Source organism: Mus caroli, unplaced genomic scaffold, assembly GCF_900094665.2.
Source record: "Mus caroli unplaced genomic scaffold, CAROLI_EIJ_v1.1 scaffold_11581_1, whole genome shotgun sequence".
Taxonomy (NCBI): Eukaryota; Metazoa; Chordata; class Mammalia; order Rodentia; family Muridae; genus Mus; species Mus caroli.
This window is the reverse complement of record NW_018390924.1, coordinates 18,220-41,228: the sequence shown is the minus strand read 5'-3', so window position 1 is coordinate 41,228 and position 23,009 is coordinate 18,220. Positions and strand designations below refer to the sequence as shown.

Genomic DNA, 23,009 nt, shown 5'->3' with positions numbered 1-23,009 from the left:
GTATGGGGGACTTTTGGGATAGCATTGGAAATGTAATTGAGGAAAATACGTAATAAAATATATTTAAAAAAATAAATAAAATTTGTACTGTCATGCATTCATAGGTATAAATTGGCTGCCAAACTTTGTAATGTGATAGTAATGTTTCTAATATTGATTTTAAAGATGATAAATTGTTGTAAAATTGGGTTTTGCTTTCCCAAAGTTGTAGATAATATTCTAACATTGCAAAAGAAACTTTAAAATCATGGTTAAAATAGCCAGTGTTTCATTGACTGCAGCTTGCAGTTTGATTCCAAATTTGAGATCTTTAATTCACCTATATATTATATCTTATGAAAGCACTATTACAGGTCTCTGTGGTCATACAGCCCTACAAGCTCAGAGTAGCCTCAGGGAAGCTTGTGTGGCTTTCTTTTGTTTTGCAAATGGAGCCTAAGGAAGTTCTTGAAACTTGCCTCTCCCTGCCTTCTAGGGAATTTCTTTTTAGCTATATTACTTTGTTTCAGATCTACCCAGTAGTTGTTCTAAATAAAGTTTAAATTCAGACTTTATAAAAGGTCAGTCAGGCTGTAAAACTTATAAAGGCATCACAATCTGGCTTGCCTACTTCATATAAAATTATTATAGATTGAAAAGTTTGTTTTTTCCTTTGCATTCTGATGATTGTAAAGAGTTTGCTTCTAGAGAGCTTATAATCACTGGAAAATTTTGCCTCTAGGTATGGCTAATATAGCTTTACATTATGTAAGGAAAAATTTTATTGTCTCTGCTTCTGTACAAGAAGCTAAGAGTTTGAATCTTTCAGTGTATGTTGTTTCCTAAGTGGAAAGTATTTTATTAGCTAATGCCTCTAAAGGGAAGTTTACCTCAAATCTTTGCTCTCACACAATGAGCTTTAAAGTTCTGGGGAGTAGTTGTTGCTCCATAAGATTCAGAGGCAATATCTTTATAATATTTAGGGTTTTAGTTATACTAGAAAATTGTGGCACAAGCCATTCAGCCTGTGAGACAACAACGGCCTATGATCTACATCATTTATTAAACAGATGATGTCTAAATGGCAGGAAAAAACCCCCAGGGCTTGCTTTTATCTTATAAAGATTTACAACAGGCATTAGTTGATAAAGGACTATTGATAGCTCCTGAGAAGGTACAGACTCAGGATCCTTATAATTATTTGGGTTTTAGACTTACAGATCAAGCTGTTTTTCCCCAGAAGATAGTTATTCACAGAGACACCTTAAACACTTTAAATGATTTTCAAAAATTGTTAGGTGATATTAATTGGCTTCGCCCCTATAAGATCACTAAAGAGCAGGCAAGAATGACTGTAAAACAATGCTCTAAATGTATTACATTATCTCCAGTTCCGAATTTAGGAGTTAATCCATGAGGTCTTATGCCCAATCATATTTGGCAGATGGATGTAACTCATCATGCAGAATTTGGAAAATTAAAATATATACATGTTTGTATTGACACTTGTTCAGGATCTCTTTTTGCTTCTTTACATATGGGAGAGGCCTCTAGAAATGCAATTGATCATTGTTTACAAGCCTTTAATGCTATGGGATTGCCTAAAGTCATTAAGACAGATAATGGGCCATCCTATTCTGGCAACAATTTTATTTCATTTTGTAAGGAATTTGGTATCAGACATAAAACTGGAATTCCTTATAACCCCATTGGGCAAGGATTTGTTGAACGTGCTCATCGCACTCTGAAAATTTGGCTTTTAAAAACAAAACAGGGGCAATTATACCCCCAAGATCACCAAAAGCACATCTTAATTTTGTCTTATTCATTTTAAATTTTTTGCAAACTGACGTTAAAGGTCAGTCTGCAGCAGATCGCCATTGGCATCCAGTTACTTCCAGTTCTTATGCCATGGTTAAATGGTGGGACCCATTAACTAATATGAGGAATTATTTTAATCTGGGGAAGAGGTTCTGTCTGCGTTTTTTCACAAAAAGAAGATGGAGCATGATGGCTGCCTGAAAGATTGGTTTGTCAAGTGGACACAGATCTTGAATCTTCTAGTAAGTATGATTCCAATCTTGATGATGGCTAAAAATCTTTTTTAGCCGAAAGAGTTAATTTGGAGCACAGCCTCCATTACCAGAGAATTTATAGCCTTTCTGTTGATTCTCAAAGTCACCTCTCCTACACTGGGAGAACAGAGTCTAAGCTTAATCATTGCTAATTTGCAACTAAATAGAGTACCTGGACATCCCCAAAGAAGTTTTTATCCTGTTGTTTTTCAACTGTCTCAACCTTGTTTTTCAAGCAGGTCAGTCAGTGCCTTACACCCTGTTTTCAGAAAGCATACAGCTCACCTCCAGCAAGAGCAGGTGGCAGAAATTCATCGATATGAAGAAGCATTTTAAGTATATATTGTGGCTTTGGTCTGATTTGGGAACAAGGTGTTCTATGAGGGCCAGTCAGTCAATGATGGGCAACCAGATTTCGGAACTATATCAATCTAAGACAGAGGTATATGCCAAGAGGCCGTGGTTTATTAATAATACACCACAGAGCCATGCTTGTGCAAAATAAACACAAACAAGCTGCATATATTCTCCTTGATGGATAAGAATAGTCAGGAAAATCTGAGGCCCCAAGACAGGTGCGGCCACCAGCCACCATAACTCCCAGGCAGGACTATGGAGCATAAATAAATTTTATGCCTCAGTCCAGCTAATTTTTATTATATATTTAGGGAGGAATTGTAGCCTCCCTCAGCCTTGAAGCCGGCTGATCTAGACTTTGACCTTGCTGCCACTAAGAAGGAGATTACCTAGGGTAGAGCCTTCTGACCTTGATGGCTCTATTTGCTCTTCTCCAAGACTCTGCTTCCTGATGAAAAGTCCTTGAGACATTCCAGAGACACTCCATGTAGATCACCTATGGGCTGGCTTCAGGCACCAAGAATGGGCTGGCGGGGGATGGTCCTACCCTCTTTATAAGCACAAACTCTCAGTAAACTTCAGAGGCTTTGAACAGAAAGGTTTGTCTTGGCCTCCTTCTTTTCTCACCGTCTGATCTCTTTCAGCCCCAGCCTGCCTTTCAGGGGCCTCAGGCAGCTACTTTCAGGTACTTCCATGGGAGCATACCTAGATTGTGCCTCCACTATGAAAGCTAGCCAGCAGACAGCAAGCTTCTCAGTTGGTACCACCTGAAGGTTTAAATGAACAGCCACTGTTCATCAAATGAGAATTCTATCTGAACTTCAGAACTGGCAAGAGAAATAACCCAAGTGAGAGTTACAACTTTTCCTTATTATTAAGTCATTTAAGAGTATTCGTGAGCAAGCCTGGGCTTCCACTCAGAAAGGCTCTTAATAGGGAAGGAAGTGGGGGTAGAGTTTTCAAAGTCTAAATCTACAATATGCACAACTTTAGCTCCAGTACAATATTTCTCAGACCAAGATTTTTTTTAAATATAATTACAGTTGATTTTAAATTTTATGTAATATTAAATACACTAAGTTTATTTTAAATTTGTATTGAGGTATATGTTTTAGGATGTATTTCAATAGCATATACAGATGACTAAAGATTGAGTAATATAAATTGGTCTCTCCATCTTATCTTTTCTCCAAACATAAATTCCACTTGTACTTAGCATGATTAAAACTACAATTTTAGGTTCACTATAGACATTTAGTCATTTGAAAATTAATTGTTCACTTTTAGGTTTTAATTGTCCATGATATAACTGTTTACCCAAATTAGTAAACTCAACTTTGAGATGACTTTTTAGGATCTGTATCAATAATAAAGTAAGACCTGCACTATTTTTTCAAGAATGACATCACATATCCACCAATCACACGCATCCCTTCTACTGAGTGCATACATGTGGTTTGGATCCATATTTCAATTCACTGTCAAGTTTCTATGACATGAAAGTTGGAATAAGATGAGAAACATTGTTCTGAAATCAAAGGAAATAAAAGATTCTTCATTCTGAAACTAAATATGACTTCAATGTGATCTGTTTGAATTTCCTGGAGAGAGAAACACTAATGCCCATTCAACCTAGGTGAGAACCAATGCAGATCATTTTACAAAAATGAGACATCTGAGTTTATCGAGCCTTTTACATGCCCAGGAGAAACATTATTGAGGGAGCTTGGGTGGCCCCACTGAGGAAAACAACAGTAACCATACAACGGCCCAGATCTAAGACCCACGTTATGAAATAATAACAGTTTTGTTTTATATCTGTAGGTACAGAAAAAAATAAATGCAACAATCCATGCCATATTCAAGCACACTATAGAACACACTGGTTGGGAGGTTATAGTAAAGAGAAGTCTCTACTGTTCTCTGATGACATTCTCAAAATTTGTGCTCCTGGGAGTAAGATGGTGGTGTTGACATTCCAAACTAATTCACTTAATAGTCTACCCTATGGATTGATTTGAGTTGGATAAGGTTTGAAGGATTACGAATCATTTTTTTACCACACTCTACACAGTCAAAGTTTTATTCGGTAAGAATTATTTGATGTCTTTTAAGGACTGAAGAAGTATAAGTGTTTTAAGACCTTTGTAGGATTTCTCTCCAGCATGAACTGTCATGTGTCGAGTCAGGCTATAAACATTAACAAAGGCTTTGCCACATTCCACACACTTGTGTGGATTGTCTTCAGAGTGAATTGCTTGATGTCGTACAAGGCAGGAGGATGAGGAAAAGCCCCTAGGACACTTTTCACACTTGTAGGATTTCTCTCTGGTATGAACTGTCTTATGTCTCCTAAGGGATGACTGATAACGAAAGGCTTTGTGACAATTTTCACACGTGTATGGTTTCTCTCCAGTATGAATTGTTTGATGTTCCTGAAGACTTGCAGAACATGAAAACCTTTTGTCACATTCTTCACATTTATAGGGATTGTCTTCAGAATGAAATGTTTGATGTCGTCTAAGAGATGAAGATGAGCAGAAACATCTGCCACAGTCTTCACACTTGTACGGGTTGTCTTCAGAGTGAATTGTTTGATGTCTTTTAAGGCAGGAAGATGAGGAAAAGCATCTGCTACACTCTTCACACTTGTAAGGTTTCTCTCCAGTGTGAACTGTCTTGTGTATCCTAAGGGCTGAGTGATAACGAAAGGCTTTATAACATTCTCCACACTTGTAGGGTTTCTCTTCAGTACGGATTTGCTGAAGGGGTAGAGGAGGGGAAAGTCTTTTGACACATACTTCATCCTTGTAGGCATTTTTTCTACAATGAATTCTTTGATGTTGCTTAAGGAATGAGGGAAAGCCAAAGGATTTTCCACATTCTTCACACTTGCAAGGTTTCTCCCCAGAATGAATTCTCTGATGTTGCTTCAGCATTGAAGGATAGTAAAATGTTTTGCCACATTCTTCACACTTGTAGATTTTTTCATCAGTATGATTTTTCATGTGTATAAAAAGTGATGAGCGAGTACTGAAGGCTTTATGACACTCTTCACACTTGTAAGGTTTGTCTCCAGTGTGAAGTCTCTGGTGTATAGAAAGTGTTTTATGAGAACTAAGGGCCTTACCACATTCTCCACACTTGTAGGGTTTCTCCCCTATATGAATTCTTCGTCGTTTAATAAGGAGTGATTTACAATTAGTCAACTTGCTGTAATTGTTCGGATCATTAGGTATTATTCCTGTTGAGCCAAAGTTGAGAAATGAACAAAAGTTAAGCAATATTCTTTATACTTATAGGCTTATTTTTAAGAATGAAAACATTAACTCATATATATTTAACCAGAAATTAAAATCCACAGTATATTTCAATGCCTGTAGGCACTGAGGAAAATTCACAAATACAGTAGGTGGAAACAATGACATACACTATAACCATGAACTTAGTGATTATGGTAAGTCTACATGCTATCTAAGTAATAATGATCATGTTGTGTTTTCTACAAACTTTTCCTTAAAACTATCAAGACCCTATGTGTGCACAGGTCATGTTAATTCATCACATTACCTTCGCTGTGTAGTTTGCTTGGAACCGTCTTTTATTCAACCGATGTTGGACAGTATCTACTAAGCTGAACAACTACCATCTCCATAAGTCTACCTGTGCCTGCTAAACACAATCACAGCTGGGCTTGTTCAGTGTTAGCATTCCATCAAATAAGGAGGCTATAGGTAAGGTCACTGAAGCCTCACCCCGGTATCTCGTCATTCCTCTCAGCTAGCTGTGTGTAAAGAGGCATGAATTACATGGGTTTCAAGGTTTCCTAGAGACAGTAGGGTACACAGGCCAGAGAAACTAAACCTGAGATGCAGGATTGACCTCAGCAACCTGGGGAAACTGGTATATGTACTATCTAAGGGCCCACATGAAAATAAATATTGCCTAACATCCATACCCTGTGGGAAATTTTGTGACATCAAATGTTAAGTTTACTTGTTAAACTTCTTATGTCTCATTTGAAATTGCTTAACTCAGAGGCATATATGTAAAGGATCAGAGGCATGGGCCTGACGGAGGGTGGTGTCTCCATTGATTCTTCAGTCAGGTACAGACTGAGCTGCTAAGCTCTCCATCCCATCTTAGTTCTTCGCAAAAGGTGACCTTTTTTCCAAGTCTACTGACATCTCTAAACCTCTTGCTGGCATAAAACTTTTCTCTGTGTAGGTCAGTGTAACTATTTTAAGAACATACAAAGAATACATACTTGAAATTATATCTTTAATAAAAAGATTAAATTATTTAGGATAATACTAATTATATAAATAAAGAGGGGAACAAAAGTACAAAACCATGAGGCTATGTCATATTAGGTCAGACTAAGTAACACAAGCATTATGGGAAAACAGATTTAAAGAAAATACACTTAGTGGTCAAAATTTATTTATGTTCCTAAGTTATATAATTCTATTCATGTTAGAAAACACTTCTGACCTAAAGATGTCGATCTAGTCACTATGTCTTCACTAACTTTCTTAAACTTTAAGTACATGGAAAATGGTGTCATGCTAAGAAATGATAATTACTTGTATACCTTTTTATTCTTGAAAAGTCCAGACATACTATTGTCTTTTCTGTATTATTTCCTGATGAAATAAAACAAGGCACATAGACTGTCTGGAGGACTGACCTGGACTGTGGAAAGGGGCACCATAAAGAGATCAGGACAGTGAAGCCCCCAGCTCCTCCAGGATGTATTTCCATTCAAGTTTAATTAGAGATAAGAGGTTTACAGTTCAGAAACTGTAATTTTTTTATTAATTTAATTTCTATTTCACATGTATTGGTGTTTTGCCTGAATGCATGTCTGCATACATGTCTGTGTGATGGTGTCAGATCTCCTGGAACTGGAGTTACAAACAGTTGGGAGCTGCCATGTGGGTGCTGGCAACTGAACTCTTCCTCTGGAAGAGAAGTAGTGACCTTAATCAGTGAGCCATTTGTCCAATTCCAGAAATTGTCAATAGAGAAATTTTTAATAGAGATAATTACTTTCATTTTAAAAACAACCAACAAAAGAGTACACATGGAGTGATGTATGGAGCAGAGGATGGCCTTGTCAGGCATCAATTCGAGGAGAGGCCCTTGGTCCTGGGAAGGCTCTATGACCCAGTGTAGGGGAATTCCAGCCCGGAGAGGTGAGAGTAGGTGGGTGGGTGGGTTTTGGAACACCCTCATGGGAGCTAGAGGAGAGGGGGAAGGGATAAGGGGTTTCTGCAGTAGAAACCGAGAATGGGAATAACATTTGAAATGTAAATAAAGTAAATATTCAATAAAAGAAAAAATTCTATTCTGATGAGTGTCTCTAATTCATTATAAAATGTCACAGCAAATATAATTAATCCATAATTGGTAATGATGATCCACTTAATGAGTGACAGTCAATGTGCCTAAATTGTGTTTGGATTCATGCTGAATTCAAATGTAATTCATTCATAGAGACAATACTGGAGTAAGTGACTAATACCAATGTTCCATTATACAGTCCTCTGTACATGTCAACGTTTAGCCTAAAACAGGGAGCTCAAACAAATTTAAAGTCACCTTACAGTTTACTCAGTATGGCATAATATTCAAAATCCGGTGTGGTTTATAAACTGGTTAACGAAACTGAACGCTTGCGTGAAGAAGGCTAACACTCCACTGAGTTTGCATGACAGGACACAGCCAGGGTAGAAGAACACGATTACTATTAGCACACTGTCCAATGGGACACAGACCTATCAGAGGAAATGCATGCTAGCCTCATCACAGGATAAGGAAGCGTGGGGAACAGGACTTGCCAGCATCTGCTGCTCCTGTCTCCCTCTGACCTGTAAGGCAGACTAGGAACTCCTACTCCTAATCTGCAGGGAAGATGAATTACTACTCCTGTCTCACAAGGCAGGGGGATGGATCCTCTCATGTTGAGGAGGATCTTAGACTCAGCACCACAGTCTAGATGTCTCATATGCAAGCACTCACTGCAAATACCCTGCACACAATGTCTCTTTATATGAAAACTGAGGATACTGTGTACAGGGGAACCACCTACCAACACTGCCACCCAAACGGTATGGGAACTACATGCAAGTTCAAATGGCCATGCCCTGTCCCTCACTTTCATTTCTCCTCCTCCTAACAAAGCTAATCCCTTCACCGAGAGGTCAATGTCTGAGCCCGTAAGCAGTCCTCAGTAGACTGTGAGACAATATATGACAGAGGCTCTGCCACAGGGTCAGTCAACACAGCAGACTGAACTGTGGGCACTCACTTCAACTAAAGTGAATGCGAAACATGTGAGCCCATCACAGCCAGGGATAGAAAGCAATGTGGCCTGAGGAGGATGAGATGTGGAATGTGAAAGCTTGCCCAGAGCAGTTGTTCTGAGTCACCTTCCAGAGACGCCTAGACTGGCTCCTCAGCCCTGCTCTCAATACAAACCAGGAAGCCAGTGGATATATATACACACAGGAGACCTAGAGAAAGGACCATAAGATCTCATCCTCTCAATGGACTCATATTAGACATAATAGTTCTTATAGGGATAACCACATTGGCTACCCATGACTGGACTCTATAAACAAAAGACTTTACTAGCTTTGATATACTGGGAATATCAACTTTAGAAATAAAGTTTTCTGATTTTTAAAAAATTATTTATGACAGCCATCATTGGGAGGAGAGGCACCTTGGTCTTACAAACTTTATATAACTCTGTACAGGGGAACACCAGGGCCAAGAAGTGGGAGTGGGTGGGGAAGGGTGGGGTTGGGAGGGTATGGAGGACTTTTGATATAGCATTTGAAATGTAAATGAAGAAAATACCTAATTAAAAATATTTTAAAAACTTATTTATGACTGTGTATATATCCAAATAAGCCTTAGTCCTTGTATACAATATAAATATTTTCCTTTATAAAACAGAATCATGAAACAGGCACACAGCCAACGGTTCCCTAACTGGATTGTTGAGAATCCATTTATGAACACCTAATAGATTTAAAAGATCTCTCAGCCTCCTCTTCCTAGGTCTAATGACCTGACCCTGGAAATAATTTAGTGTTAAAACTTGGCTGAATAAGCAAATTAGCCTCAGTTAAATTATTGTACCTATTGGCTCAATACAACAAGTAGACTAAGTCAATGCTTTGATTCTTCCCTAAGATCAGAAAAATGAACTATCCAAAGTGACTCCTGTTAGTCTGACTTTTATCCAACTACTCCCCATCTCAATTTGTCCTAATCAAAAGAACTGAAACTGTTGAATGCCCTGCTTCTGCCGGCCTCTGTGTCATGGGAACGTGTCATTGATTTTATTAACCAAAGACATGCTCACTTCAGTACGAGAGCTTTCTGGCACAAGTCTGCCTTAACACCAGCAAATAAATGACTCCCAGTCTAACCAATACTCAGTTGCATTTCCCTGAGTGTTACACTACAATAGAGACTCAGCAACAAGAAAAACCTTGGAAGTCCCTGTAACTACATGCACAGGGCACACTGTTTGCAAAATATACATCCTAAGAGACTTAAACCACCATAAATGTCAGAGAGATGTGAAGGAGAGACTTAAAGAATGATGGTCATAATACATATTTCAAGGCACACGGGAAAGCCTGGCTGGTTGTTGGATCTTTGGACTTGAACTCTGTCCCCTGACTCCCACTTTCCTACATACCTGGGTACACAGTGGCTGCTGCTTGTCTCTTCATATCCCAAGGCCCTTGTCTTTGCTCCAGAAATGTCACGAGGAATGGCTTAGAGACAGCAAGACCTGTTTGGAGAACAAGAGGTTAAGATTGCTTAAGTGTTCTTTTACTCTCTCTTTCAGTACAGTGTTTATAAGGAAAGACATGATACAATAAATAACTGCAGACAATTAGTTCTTTAAAGGGTTTCTGACATGGACAGTAAAATACAGAAAGCAATGTACAATATCCTGATTCTGAGTTTCTTTAGAGAGAAACATTAAAGTGAATTGAGAAACAATTTCATTAACAAGTGTGGTCCACGCCTGATGCCGGTGCATTTCTAAGAGTCCCACAAGAGCAAAGGAGGCATGCTTCCAACACAGACATTTCAAATACAGAGAGGAAAATCAATGACATGTTTCTTAGCTGTACAGCAAACTCCCTAATTTTTCTTCAAATGATGTATATGAAACTCGTTGTTGAAATACTTCCACGAGATATTGTACAAAGCGGGAAAGCTACATGTTGATGGTAGGGGTGAGATAGGAATTCTCTATAGATACAATGCTCACCCAGGAACACAAGGTGGCTGAAATTCTCCAGCATCACATCCCTGTACAGATCCCACTGAGCAGGCTCCAGGCATTCCCACTCTTCTGGAGAGAAATCAATGGCTACATCCCAAAAGGACAACATTTCCTGAAATAAAGACCAATGAATAATATCACACCTGTAATTAATTAAAACCATTAATAAACTCACAGCAAACCTCTGGTTTTGACATGGACCTCTGGTCCTCATACTCAAACTGCTCCTGCTCCAGAAATATTCCCTGGCTATTATGTGCAGAAATTGCAGACATACCTATTGGGTCAGATCACAAGATCATACATAGTCAACTGCTCTTTGGTAAGTTTCAGTTTTCTGCAAAGCTCTCTCTGATGCAGCCAGAAGCGCTTTGAACAGTAAGAGCTGCACACTGATGTGTAGGTCTAAGGAAAAGCAATCAGAATGCAGTGAGTGCTTAGGATGCTTTAGTAAAATGTCATTAGTATGTTCCCCTCTAAGGTTTCAACCTAACAAGTCACCTGCGGCAGCTTCTAAGCGTCTATTGATGAGGCTTTAAGTCCCATTGGACAGCTTCTGCATATGTCAGATATTGAGTGGCACTGTGGCATCTTTAGGCATTTAATGACATACAGGACATTGCTGTGGCCCACTGGTGTAAGAGCTAAGCAGAGCTATTTTTTTTTCTTCTCTCCCTTGGAACCTGGCAAAGCACCTTCAATCTGTATGGACAACTCGTCCCTCTTCAGATCTTCATGTCAAATCCAGCTGCAATCCCCTGAGTCTTGTGTCTGAAGTGCAAGGTGTTTCCACCCTTGGGAGGAGGGAATAGCTACTGTCACAAGACTTTATAGGACAACTAAAATATATCCTCTTTAAATAATGACTGCACAGAAAATAGACTTTTGTCTATTGAGCAGAGTTCAACAGCAATGAAGAGGCCAGAACATCTCCAAAACACCAGCAGAATGAAGCACTTTGGTGAACAGAAGTTTCTCAAGGGAAAAGAAATTGAACTGTTTTGAAACCTTCCTTAAAGCTGGTAGAGAAGAGTCCTGTCTCTACAAGTAAGTGAGAACAAACGGATTACACCCTTTTCAACCACAGGATCACCAAGTCCGCGGGAAAACCAGCAATGTAGAGAATGGCAGGAGCCCAGAGCAGAGCAAAGATGAAAACAACTCTCTGTGAGAGAAACAGAGCATGCTCACAATGGAGCCACCATGTCTTGAAATCATACAACTCAGGAAATGGAATAAAATGTGAAAAATATGAAAGACCAAATGTAATCATCTTTTAGTTTCCTCTGAAAAACATAGATTATATAATGATAATTTATTTTTTAAATAAATAACACATTTGATCCATACATTAGGCCTCTAGATGTATTTTTGGATTTTAGTAGTCTGCATATCGTTTATGTGTCTTCTTAAAGCACCAGTAGGTGGAGTGTATTCAGTAAAGACTAGGGACTTGCACTTTGATAACATATATTTCCTTCAATCCTTGAAAGAATAGAAGGATGGAATAGAGAATATGAAAGAATTGATCAGGCAAGCAGACACAGCTTTTAACTCATTATATGTCACCTTACTTGAAAAAGACTATGGAGGACTCTGTGAAGACAGAGAGTTTCATAACAGAAAATGACAATGTAATGAGGATCTGCACTGCTCAGGTTTATTACTTGTATATGTGTTTGACAACTGTTCAAATCATGTAACTTCTCTTCCTGGCCTCTGACATATGCATGTACATCAGCAGGATCGATCTGACTGTCATCACCAAACACACCTCCTCTCCAGTTTTCCAGATATGACATGTCTAACACAGCAAGGTTCATGCATGAGTTGTAAACACAAGTAACTCCTTCCCTCATACTAACATTAAGAGGCCTGGGAGATCAGAGGGACAACTGCACACCAAGGGGACCTGGACTTAAACCTGTGCAAGAGGACGGCATCCCACACTAGCAGTTTGCTTTACTGGTTGCAGACAGCAGTACCCATGTGAGGGACAGTGGAGGACATGGGTTTGTTCCAGGTAACTGTAAGAAGCATTTGCAAGCAGCTAAACCTCTGGGACAGGGACACAGGAAGGTATCCCAGAAAAAGAGGCAGAAAATGACACAGGGACATAAACTACAGTAGCCTGCATCATTCAAGAACTGCAGAAAGGCAATGAAGAAATGATGGAGTCTCTGCCTAGATATGGAAGGAGCAAACTGGAAGAATTCAGGGAAGACCAGAAGAAAGCATCCTCAGGTCTTGGCAGAATCTAACACAAACTAACTATCCAAAAGGAGTGAACATTCACTGTCAATAATTCACTTGCATAATCAAGCAAGGGAAAGAGGAGAGTTCTTCCTCACACAGTAAATCCAAACAATTAATCACCCAAATGCACCGTCTTTAACATGAGCATGTTAGTGAAAACAAAGCTTGAATCCCACATGGAATGGGTCAGCAGAAGGGAAGCATGTGTACTTTGTAAGACACCAAAGTATTGATTGCAGGGGTTTGCCATGGCTCTCACTGGAAGACATGGAATGAATCATAGTGAGTATTTCTCACTTCCATCAAGCATGATTAAATGTTTTCTGACACAGACTGAGGTAGCCTACATTGGCCTTGAATTTGCTATCAAGCAGGGGATGACCAGAGGGTCCTGCCCCTCCCCCTCACAAATACAGAGATGACAGGAATGTGCCTCACAGTAGGCTCAAGTGTCTTTCTATCACAGGTCTGTTTAAGTCACAAGAATACACACAGGTCTGTGAGTTCTTCCTCACCCTGCTGACCTGACACAAAAGCCTGGCCCCCTAAAACAAGGCCACGCGAGATTTTCACCAGCTCCTAATACCCTGTTCATAAGTGTTCTCAGGTTCAAGGCCTGATCAAGGCACGTTGACATAATCATAGTGTGCCAAGCAGACATTGTGTCTTATTTACAATTATTCAACCCTATTTTATGGACAGGAAACCTATCCACGGTTTAAGGAAACCCAGCCCTCAAGGTGAAACCAGGTGGCAGGTTCCCCTGCTTTGCCGACTTCCCTCTGTGTATCCACTACATGTGTTTCCTCACCCATAGTCAGACTCTCTGTGATCTCCCATTCTGGCAGATCTCTCTGCTGTGTTCCAGATTTTCCCATCTATGACCTGTTGGGACTTGGATTTTTATTCTCTCTTCCTTAACTGACAGAGAAAATGAACATAATCAGGACCGTAGAAAGAGGCCAGGTACAGAGGATAGGGGGGCCAGGTACCCCATTTTCTGTAAAGGTACTGACTGAGGCGTCTGACAGCATCCACCTGAGAATGGGGCAGCTAGGGGAACATGCTTCCCAGCAAAGCTGTCAAAGAGTTCCCAGCACTGCTTCAGGTGCAAGGAGTCATCTCACCATCACTAGCTTGCAATCCTGACCCCTGCTACCAGTCTGTTCCTATGTCCAAGACACCCTGTGGTGGCCTATGAAAACCCTCACCCCGGACACAATCCCAGTCGCCAAATTCCTGGTCCAGAACAGCAACCTCACGTGACCCAGCCAGATCAGCACAACAAATCCCAGCAGCTTCTTCCGCTCTCCCTCCAAGCCCAGATCCGCTCAGTCCCCACCTTCCCCACACCCACTCTCCCTGCCTTTTCCCAGCCCGATGCTTTCACAAAGCCCCAGGCTGTGCTGTTTCATGAACCAACCTCCATGACAGAGACAACAGGCGTGTACAGCCGTTCAGGACTCTCGCAAAAACTTTGAGGAAGACACAATGTACAAAAGGAAAGCTAAAGTGGGATTGCCTGGATGGCTCCTCGCGATGGCACAGTTGCATGGACTACATATCCCAGAAGTCTATGCGAAGCTATTCCTGGAACTGAATGTGGTCTTTCCCTGGTTTTAGATTTGTAGCCTTCTCTCTGTTTTCTTTACTATGCTACTTGGCCTACGTTAAAGCGCTCGACTCTAATGTAGACTCTGTCTTAATACTCAGTATTGCAAATAAATAATACTTGTTCCTTTGTACTGACACTCTGCATGAGACATACATGGATCAGATTCCACATCATGAAAAACAGTTTTTGTGTAAATATTAGGATGTATATACTGTGGTTAGTTGGTCAGGGACACGAGCGTATAGATCATTTAACAAAGTTAAAACTTTAAAATGTTAATATATATTTAAGAAATTCCTTTTTAGTGGGAGCTGTACTACAATTTTAACGGTCTCCAATGGTTGTTCACAAACACAGGTACACATAAGCCACTGGGTATGTTTGGCCGTTGTTGATGTTGTTGTTACTTCCCCTGCTCAGATTACACTTGGGAGGACACAGCTCCTGAGATCACACTGGTATGTGTACTGGCCACTGGCCCATTATCCATTGTTAGAATTCTCTCTGCAGAGGTCTGATCTTTCTTACTCAATTTCCTTTCCCTTCTCTGATCTACAAGTGTTCCTATGTGACAATATTTTGAAAGTCAAAGCATCTGCCCTGAACTTACCTCAGTTTCTCAAAATCAGGACAGAGGATGATTATTTCAAAAACAAATCAGAAATATCAAATAAGTTTATTGGAATTTGACAATCAAATACCTTAAAAAAAAAACACCATACTCTCTAACCTGGAAGCCTCTGAGAGTTTCACTTTCATCTGTTTCTAAGAAAGACAATTCACTTCTAAACATGCCCATAGACTTTAATAGTCCCAAGACAGTCAAAGCCCAAAGTCTCTTGATGTTGTAATTCAATCAATTGCTTATTTCAAAGTGCTTACAAGATTACTCCTTCAACCTACCATGGACCAGTGGAAACCTGCCTTTTCCAAAGGGGGGAATAGTGACCTGGCAGGGAAGGATAAGAACAAGTTAGAGAGAAATGTGCTGTGAAAACCTAACCCCTACATCATCATATGCATTGGGTCTGTGGTTGCTGAATCATTTGGATGTCAAAGAACAGTGTCAACCTAAACTTCATCTATGTGTTCTAAAGCACAGACATCCCCTTTCTAGATGTTGCTATGTTTCTAACATGAGACTATGGTGGGGTTCCAAGTCCACTTAGCTGTCACCTGCATGTTTTATGAAGTGTGATCCCACCAAGATATTAGGAAGGACAGTATACACCCTACCAGTTGCATGGTGAAGCATTTCTCTTAGCATGGCTGCAAAGCTCCATGCTGACCTACAGGATGCACCTCAGAGCCTCCACAACCAGTACAACATATAAGTGCTGTCCAGTTCTGCTTTCATCTAGGGTTAGTATCAGGCCCCAAGAGATTTCCTTTGTCTCTGTGTTCTGAACCTGGAGAACTTTCCTGAAAGTGTAGTTATGAGCATGAAGTCCCCACAATGGGTTTTCCAATGAAATCAAAATTTCAAATGAAATTCCACTTCCACAAGGCAGAGACTTCCATGGATGTGCTCTTGTCACAGAGGAGATTTAATGTTGGCTCTGGACAAAGTACCAGGATTGCCCATCTCTATAACAAGTATAGGACATCTCACAAATGTCTATAACTTTAGAGTCACTGAGGTCCTTGAATGAGAATAGTACCCTACAGCCTCATACAATTGATGCTTGGGTCTCAGTTGGTGGGAAATATTTGTGAAGGAGTGGGAGGTGTGACCTTGTCACAAGAAAATGTCACTAGGCTTTTTCGTTACACAATAGCATGCAATTTCCAGTTATCTGTATGTGCTCCAGTGTGGATCAAAATGTAAGCTGTCTGCTCCTGCGCAGGACCATGACTGCCTGCTTGCTGCCATGCTCCCTGAAGTGGAATGACTTCTCAGCTCTTAAACCACAAGCAGGAAATCAAACTGCTTTATGTGTTTTCCACCACAATTAATAAGACACTCCATTCTGTGATTTTTCCAGTGAAGAACAGGAGAGTCTGCTCACCTCAGACCAGGGTGTAATGACAGACATAGGAAAGATTCCACCCAAGACTCTATCATGAATCAAGAGTTTACTAGTTTTGCTGACAGGCATTTGATTGAGAGATTAGCACAGGAATACAGGTGGCTCAAGGCAGCAACATGTGACTGGATTCTGGGTAAGAACTCAGGAAAGTTGCATGCCTGCAGACGACTCTTGTCTTGTAGGATGCTGCAGTGATAACAGGGTTCTCACCCTCTATAGTCCTTACTGTTTATATCAGCTTCATCAGTGAGACTCCTGTGAGTCTTGTAAAGAACTCTGAATTCCCCATGCCTACTTACAAGCTTACTTTCTTAAGGCTAATGAAGCCCACCTCCAAAATGTGATGTTTCCTTGGAATGGAAACTGATGTTGGTCAAGTCAAAAGCAAATTCATGAGTGAGGGACCAATGAATGCTTCTGTTCAGCACTGCCTTTACCATGGAAGGACTACTGCTAAAGTGTAGAGACACACATATGTAGAGACGATCTTCTTTCCTTGATGATCTACCAGAAAAAAATCTCATAAGAAACATTAAGAGAAAATTTCTCCTGCATGATAAATGAACTCATCACGTGAACAGTCAATAATTCTAGGTTCCTGAGTCTGAAAATCATCGACACTTGAGTGACCTTATCAGATATTGGTGTCTGGAAGTGAGTTTCAGATATAATTATCTTCCATGTCTTATATTGCTTTGGAACACAGTCTTGAGATGAACCTGGTGGATGGTAGTCTGTGTTCCCCACAGATCAATCTGGACATGAGGTAGTTCTTAAATATCTAAGTTCCATCTTATCCTGGCTCCATTCATGTTCACTTGAACACTGCCCAGCCCTCTACTCTCCTTCCACACTTACATGGATTCTGTTGTTCATAAGCCATGTTTTAAGACTTGTAGGACAAGCAGTTTTCAATATCAGCCTCTGCTTTCTGTCCCTAGACACCTTGTTTCCAGTCTCAATTTCTCTCTACTGTTTATACATTATTTATTTTGTTACTTCCAAAAATATCATGTAGTAGCCACACTGAAGTTTCCCACTTTCCCCACTAACAATAATTTTTTGTGGCTATCCTCTCAGTTGGATATTTGTGTATGTATCACTGTTATACATGAGACTGTATCTTCACCTGTAGATCTATAACATCATGTCAGTTTCTTCTTTGTTTAAAGACAGAAATAATCATTTCCTTAACCATAACTACTCTATCAAAAATGGAGGGACACAAAACCTGTCACTGACAATCATGAATCAAGAGTTGACTAGGGTTGGTAGTTCCATTTGTATCTTAGTAGGTGTAGCAGAAGTTCCATGTGTTCATTAACGTGTTCTAACTCCCAGGGTAGTCACAGTAGGACTGCATGCCTCTTTCAGTTTCCATGCTCACTCAGAATATGCTGCCTCCTCTCTTACAATACTCTCTTTGAGGAAAAATAAATTAAAAAATAAAAGCCTAAGAAGACACTGTGTGTTCAAGAACAACTAAGAGGCTGCCTTTGTCGAACAAAGTTAACTATGATTTAAATCTTGATATAAAGTAATCTGCAAGTGATTCAAAATGAGGATAAGAGATGTCTTCTGTCTGAAACTCTCCATAAAATTCCACCATTACCAGGGCCACCTCTGACAAATTCTGCGATATGCTGTGAACATATATTTAATAAGGATCATGACAAATGACTCTATATGGAGTATAAATTATAAAAACTGTCTTGTGTTTTCTATACATTTACCAGGAATCTTTCAGGCTAAGATGACTATCAGTATGTATGCAAGTAGTGCTAACTTTTTACACTACTCTCCATGTATAACTTGGATTCATCCTTCTTTTATTAAGATAATGCTATACCATATCCCCACTCTCATGCCCTTGGGTCAGCTCACACACATCTCTTCCACCAGGGCCAGCTCTATTGTGCAGTTCAGGTAAGGTGCAGAGCCCACTCTCCTGAGTGCTGCAGCCTGTGAGATGTAGGGCCAGTTCACCTACTGCCATGACACCAGTGCCAGCTCTCCTGACTGCCACAGGTAGTGAGGGATATCACGCCTGCACCCATGTCACCTCAAGGAAGAGACTTCCCACACAGACAGTAGCTCTGAAAAATGACTCTTGTAGAACGAATGTATATTCATAAAGGATATTTCCATTTGTAATGACATCTCCCTCTGTATTCCCGAGAAAACTTACCTAGGTAGGTCTACAAAAACTGCAGATATGGAGAATACAATGACCCAGATATACATACTAGGAGGTATGGCCATGTTAGAGGAAATGTATCACTGTGGAGGTCAGGCTTTGAGGACATACAGATGTTCAAGCACACGTGGTGTGGAATCTAGCCCCCTGGTTGCCTTCTGATCAAGATGTAGAACTCTATGTTCTTCCAGCACATCTGCCTACACACTGCCATGTGACCTGCCATGATGATAATGGGCTAACCCTCTGAAACTACAAGCCAGTGCAATTAAATGTTATCCTTTATAAGAGTTGCTATGGTCATGGTGCCTCTTCCTAGCAATAAAACCCTAAGACACACAATAAACCTAATATTTGTTCAAGAGGACTTGCTGACCAAATCTTAGTTCATATTTTTTTTTAAAATGAAGCCAGCCTTTCTACACACCAGCCTTCCTTTGCTATTAAAATGAATGAGAATTAGCTGGAACTTACATTTACTCATCTTTGTATCTCTAATGTAACCATGTTTACATATTTGTAACCTCTTTGTTTCTACAGAAGTCAACTATAGAAGGTATGTGATGTGTTGTCCCTTTACCTTTTTACCCACCAATCTCGTTTGACTGGTGTACTCCTTTGCTAACTTTAGAATGAGGCATAACCAGTAAGCTAAGTACAGTGATCACCATTACATAGAAGGAGGGGAGGGAGGGCAGTGAGGCCACTGTTCAACCTTTTGCTCTTCTACTCATGGCAAAGCCATGTGGAAGATACAAGATGAGTGTAGCTGCATCTCATCTATGGGGAACCATTCTACTCTCTTCCCCAATGTTAAACGGATGAACGGCTCCTTAGTTGTCAGCATCTGAACCCTTCTGGGAGACTTCTCACCACTTTGTAAACTTTATTACAGCCAGAATCATGAGCTATAATCACTGTTGAAATAGGTCAAGTTTACATGTGTCCAAAACCAACAGGGTTTAAAATGATACTTATTGGGGGAGAATCTAACACATGTATAATGTGTTTTATTTAAACATCCTCCATGTTCCTTCACCTCAAATTAATACTTACCCCCACTTTTTTGTGCTAAAGAACAGACTTTCCCAAAACACTTAAATAGCCCATGGCATAGTAATTTAGGACACAATATAAATGACATATACAGTCAGGTTCCCCATTCTCCCATGGCTGTTTTAAACTCTGTCTTGGGTAGGGAGGCTTTAAAATGTCCACCCTTTAAATGACCTTTATTGAAGTTATCAACAAACCACAAAGCGAAAGTCACTTTGGAAAAAAATCTTAATGTAAAAGAAATCACAAGTCCTGGGCCGGTGTAAAGGAAAATGCTTCATTGCTTCATTTGCCATCTATGTTCTGTCAGCAGGAAAGCCTCAAACTCTTCTGTAATTTTAAATTATCCTCAATTAAATATTGCAACTTCTCCAAAGTGCCTCCATTAAAAACTGCAACTCAGGCGGAAAGAGGGGGACATGTGAGAAGGGACCTCTGGCTGCAGGTCACCGAGTCAGTACAGTGCAGAAATGGTAAGCAAGACTCTTCATGACCAAAGCAAGGCTTACAAGAAGTGGAGGGCATAGCCTACAGACCTCCACTTCCATCAGATGGCCAGAGGTGAGCTGAGGCAGGTAGCATCCGAATGCTTGTCCTTAAGGATGGGTCTCCATGATTTAGAACTCTGTGCTAAAGGTTCCTGTCTGATCTTATATGGGGTAGATCAATCATTTTCCCGGGGGGGGGGTTCCCAGTTCTGAGCATCTTTCCGAAAGGATTGAGAGTATGCTCGGAAAAACGTCCTTCTGCATCAACCACCGAGGTGTGTCTGGTTCACAGGAAACAGCANGAACTGAATGGCTGCAGCATACACCAGACTTAATGCAAAAGAAACTGTAAGACAACCTTTAAAATTAATCTGCTATTTTTATTGTTCTGCTTGAACCTTAACTATGGCATCAGAGACTTGCTAATCTGGAAGATTGCAGAGTCAGTGACCCCATGACTATCTGCAGACCATCTGAAGTACTTGAGAGCTTTCTCACCTTTTACTGTTTCCTCTGAAAGCACGGGATTGAAACGGTCAAGGGACACACATCTCAGCTCATCTTCTGGGAGAACTTTATAATAGGGGTAAGCATACGGCAGCTGGCACAGCTCAGAGTATCGGTGAGACAGTTCTGACCAGGTGCCTAGCCCCTTGGGGACAGCACTTAGTGGGTCACCTCTTAGGAATCCCACTTCCCTCAGTTTTGGATGGCCTGGCTGTCCTGACACCCAGGACTCTCCTTTGAGGTATTGTCCACGGTTGTCAGTGGCTCTGGGCTCTTTTCCTGGCCAGGCACTTCCTAGTGCATCCCCAATGCCACAGGACATCCCGGCTAGTTGTTCTTCTGAAGGAGCAGGGGACAGAGCCACAGCCTTGCCGAGGGAGGCTGCTGGAGCTGAACTTCTCCCCATTAATTCTTTCAGAGACTGAAGCACTTTGAAGCCACCATGACTCAGGAGGCTGGCCTTGCTCTGACCATGCTTCATGTCTGAGGCTGCCACCGCCATGGCCAGTGACTTTCTATGGCTATCTGCTATAGGCAGGTCTGTCCAAGAAGGCACAACTGATGCTCTGGGGTTCCTCTTCTGACTTCTTTCCTTAAGGCCACATGCTAGTTTGTACGGGTCACCTCCTTGGGACTGCTTGGCCAGGCAGACACCCAGGGTCCCTCTCCCAGCCTTCATGCTCTGTGCCCTCTGATGCAGTGAGTCGGGTGAGGCCTATCAGTCAAGGATGGCTTTCAGTGGATCTCAATGTGAACCTGCAGGCATACGTTGAGTATCATGGAAGCCAAGATGTAGAGGTAGGGAAAGTTGATGCGCAGCCGCCAAGCCAGTTAAGTCAAAGAAGAGGAGCAGCCTGCAGGTCAGCCCCTTGCAGAAGACTCCATAGGAGCGGACAGCTGAGCGCGACAGCCGGACAGCCAGAGGCAACAGAGCCTTAGCCATATAGAGATCCGCCAAGCCCCCACTGCCCGCCCGCCTGCCTTCCCTCCCTTTCAGAGCCCCATAGCCCCAGGCCTCCTACCCAGGGCCCACTGCTCATTGTTCAGCCATCTGAGGGAGCAATGGAGACCATACCTAGGCAGGCAGGAGGGCAGGGCCCCGGGGAGCCAAGTATGCACATCACTTTCCTGAGGAGACTCCCACTGCTTACCCTTTATAACAATTTATGCTCCAATGTCTTTGCTTTAACTTTCTTAATTTCTTGTTACCACTCAGTGCTCCCTCTTTGTGTAGGGGTGAATTTTAGCATTGTCTAAGCTCCACCCCACAGTTCCCTGCCAATAGCTAGGTAAACTCCCCACCACAGTTACCTGGCAATAGCCAGGTAAGCCTGACCCACTTTAAAAGGGGCTGCTTGCCCCCTCCTTATTCTCTTGCCTTCTTGTTCCTTCTCTGTCCCTTCATCCCTTTCCTCTCTCTCTCCATTCCCTTCCCCCCTCTCCACATGCTCATGGCTGGTCTCTACTTCGCTACTCTTTTCATTGTCTCTGTCTCTCTCTTTTGCCTTTCTCTGCCTCTACTTACCCTCTTAACTCCCCTCCCCGTGCCCTGAATAAACTCTATTGTATACTATACCATCCTCTGCCTAGTCCCTCATGGGGAAGAGATGCCTCTGCATGGGCCTGCTGAAACAACCTCATCCTCCATACCTCACCACACCTCCATAGAACTTATCTCTTTTTATGAACACATCAGTGGAGGTCAATCGACTGTATAAAGGAATCCTCTCAGAATGACTGTCTCCCTCAAGAGCCATAGCTCCTCCACACAGGGTGAGATATTATGAGGCTCTTAGAAACCATGCTTGTTGCATAGCTGGTTTTAGCTTCTGCACGATTGTCCAAGGAATATTAGTCACAGTGTGATCCTGATTGAAATGGTCCTGACATTTCTAGCAAATATGGTTTTACTGTAGATATAACTATACCCGGCTCTCACCACCTTTCTACCATTTCTCCCTAAGAGATCCCTGAGTTTCAGCATTAGTGGTTTGATAAAGGTATCACATCTGGATCAGTGTCCTCCACACTTTGACCAACTGTGAGTCACTGGATTATTCTCCATCTACCACACAATTAAATTTTCTGTTGGGTGGTAGAAGGTGCCTGAGTCTGTGGGTACAATGATA

General features: G+C 41.2%; 2 protein-coding genes across 2 annotated transcripts; both read right to left on the bottom strand.

The window, feature by feature from the left end:
* Positions 1-3,260: 3,260 nt before the first annotated feature.
* LOC110288896 (zinc finger protein 58-like) lies at positions 3,261-14,505 on the bottom strand. Its single transcript, XM_021155135.2, has 4 exons — positions 14,411-14,505; positions 10,717-10,843; positions 10,132-10,227; positions 3,261-5,655 (listed from the first exon to the last, which is right to left on the bottom strand). The coding sequence occupies exons 1-4, from the start codon at positions 14,414-14,416 to the stop codon at positions 4,508-4,510; spliced, it is 1,377 nt and encodes a 458-aa protein (XP_021010794.1). The 5' UTR covers positions 14,417-14,505; the 3' UTR covers positions 3,261-4,507.
* Positions 14,506-20,776: 6,271 nt separating this feature from the next.
* Positions 20,777-21,638, bottom strand: LOC110288897 (protein FAM220A-like). The gene has a single exon (XM_021155137.1). It carries the CDS (start codon positions 21,557-21,559, stop codon positions 20,777-20,779), a length of 783 nt encoding a protein of 260 aa, XP_021010796.1. The 5' UTR covers positions 21,560-21,638.
* Between the last annotated feature and the right edge of the window lie 1,371 nt (positions 21,639-23,009).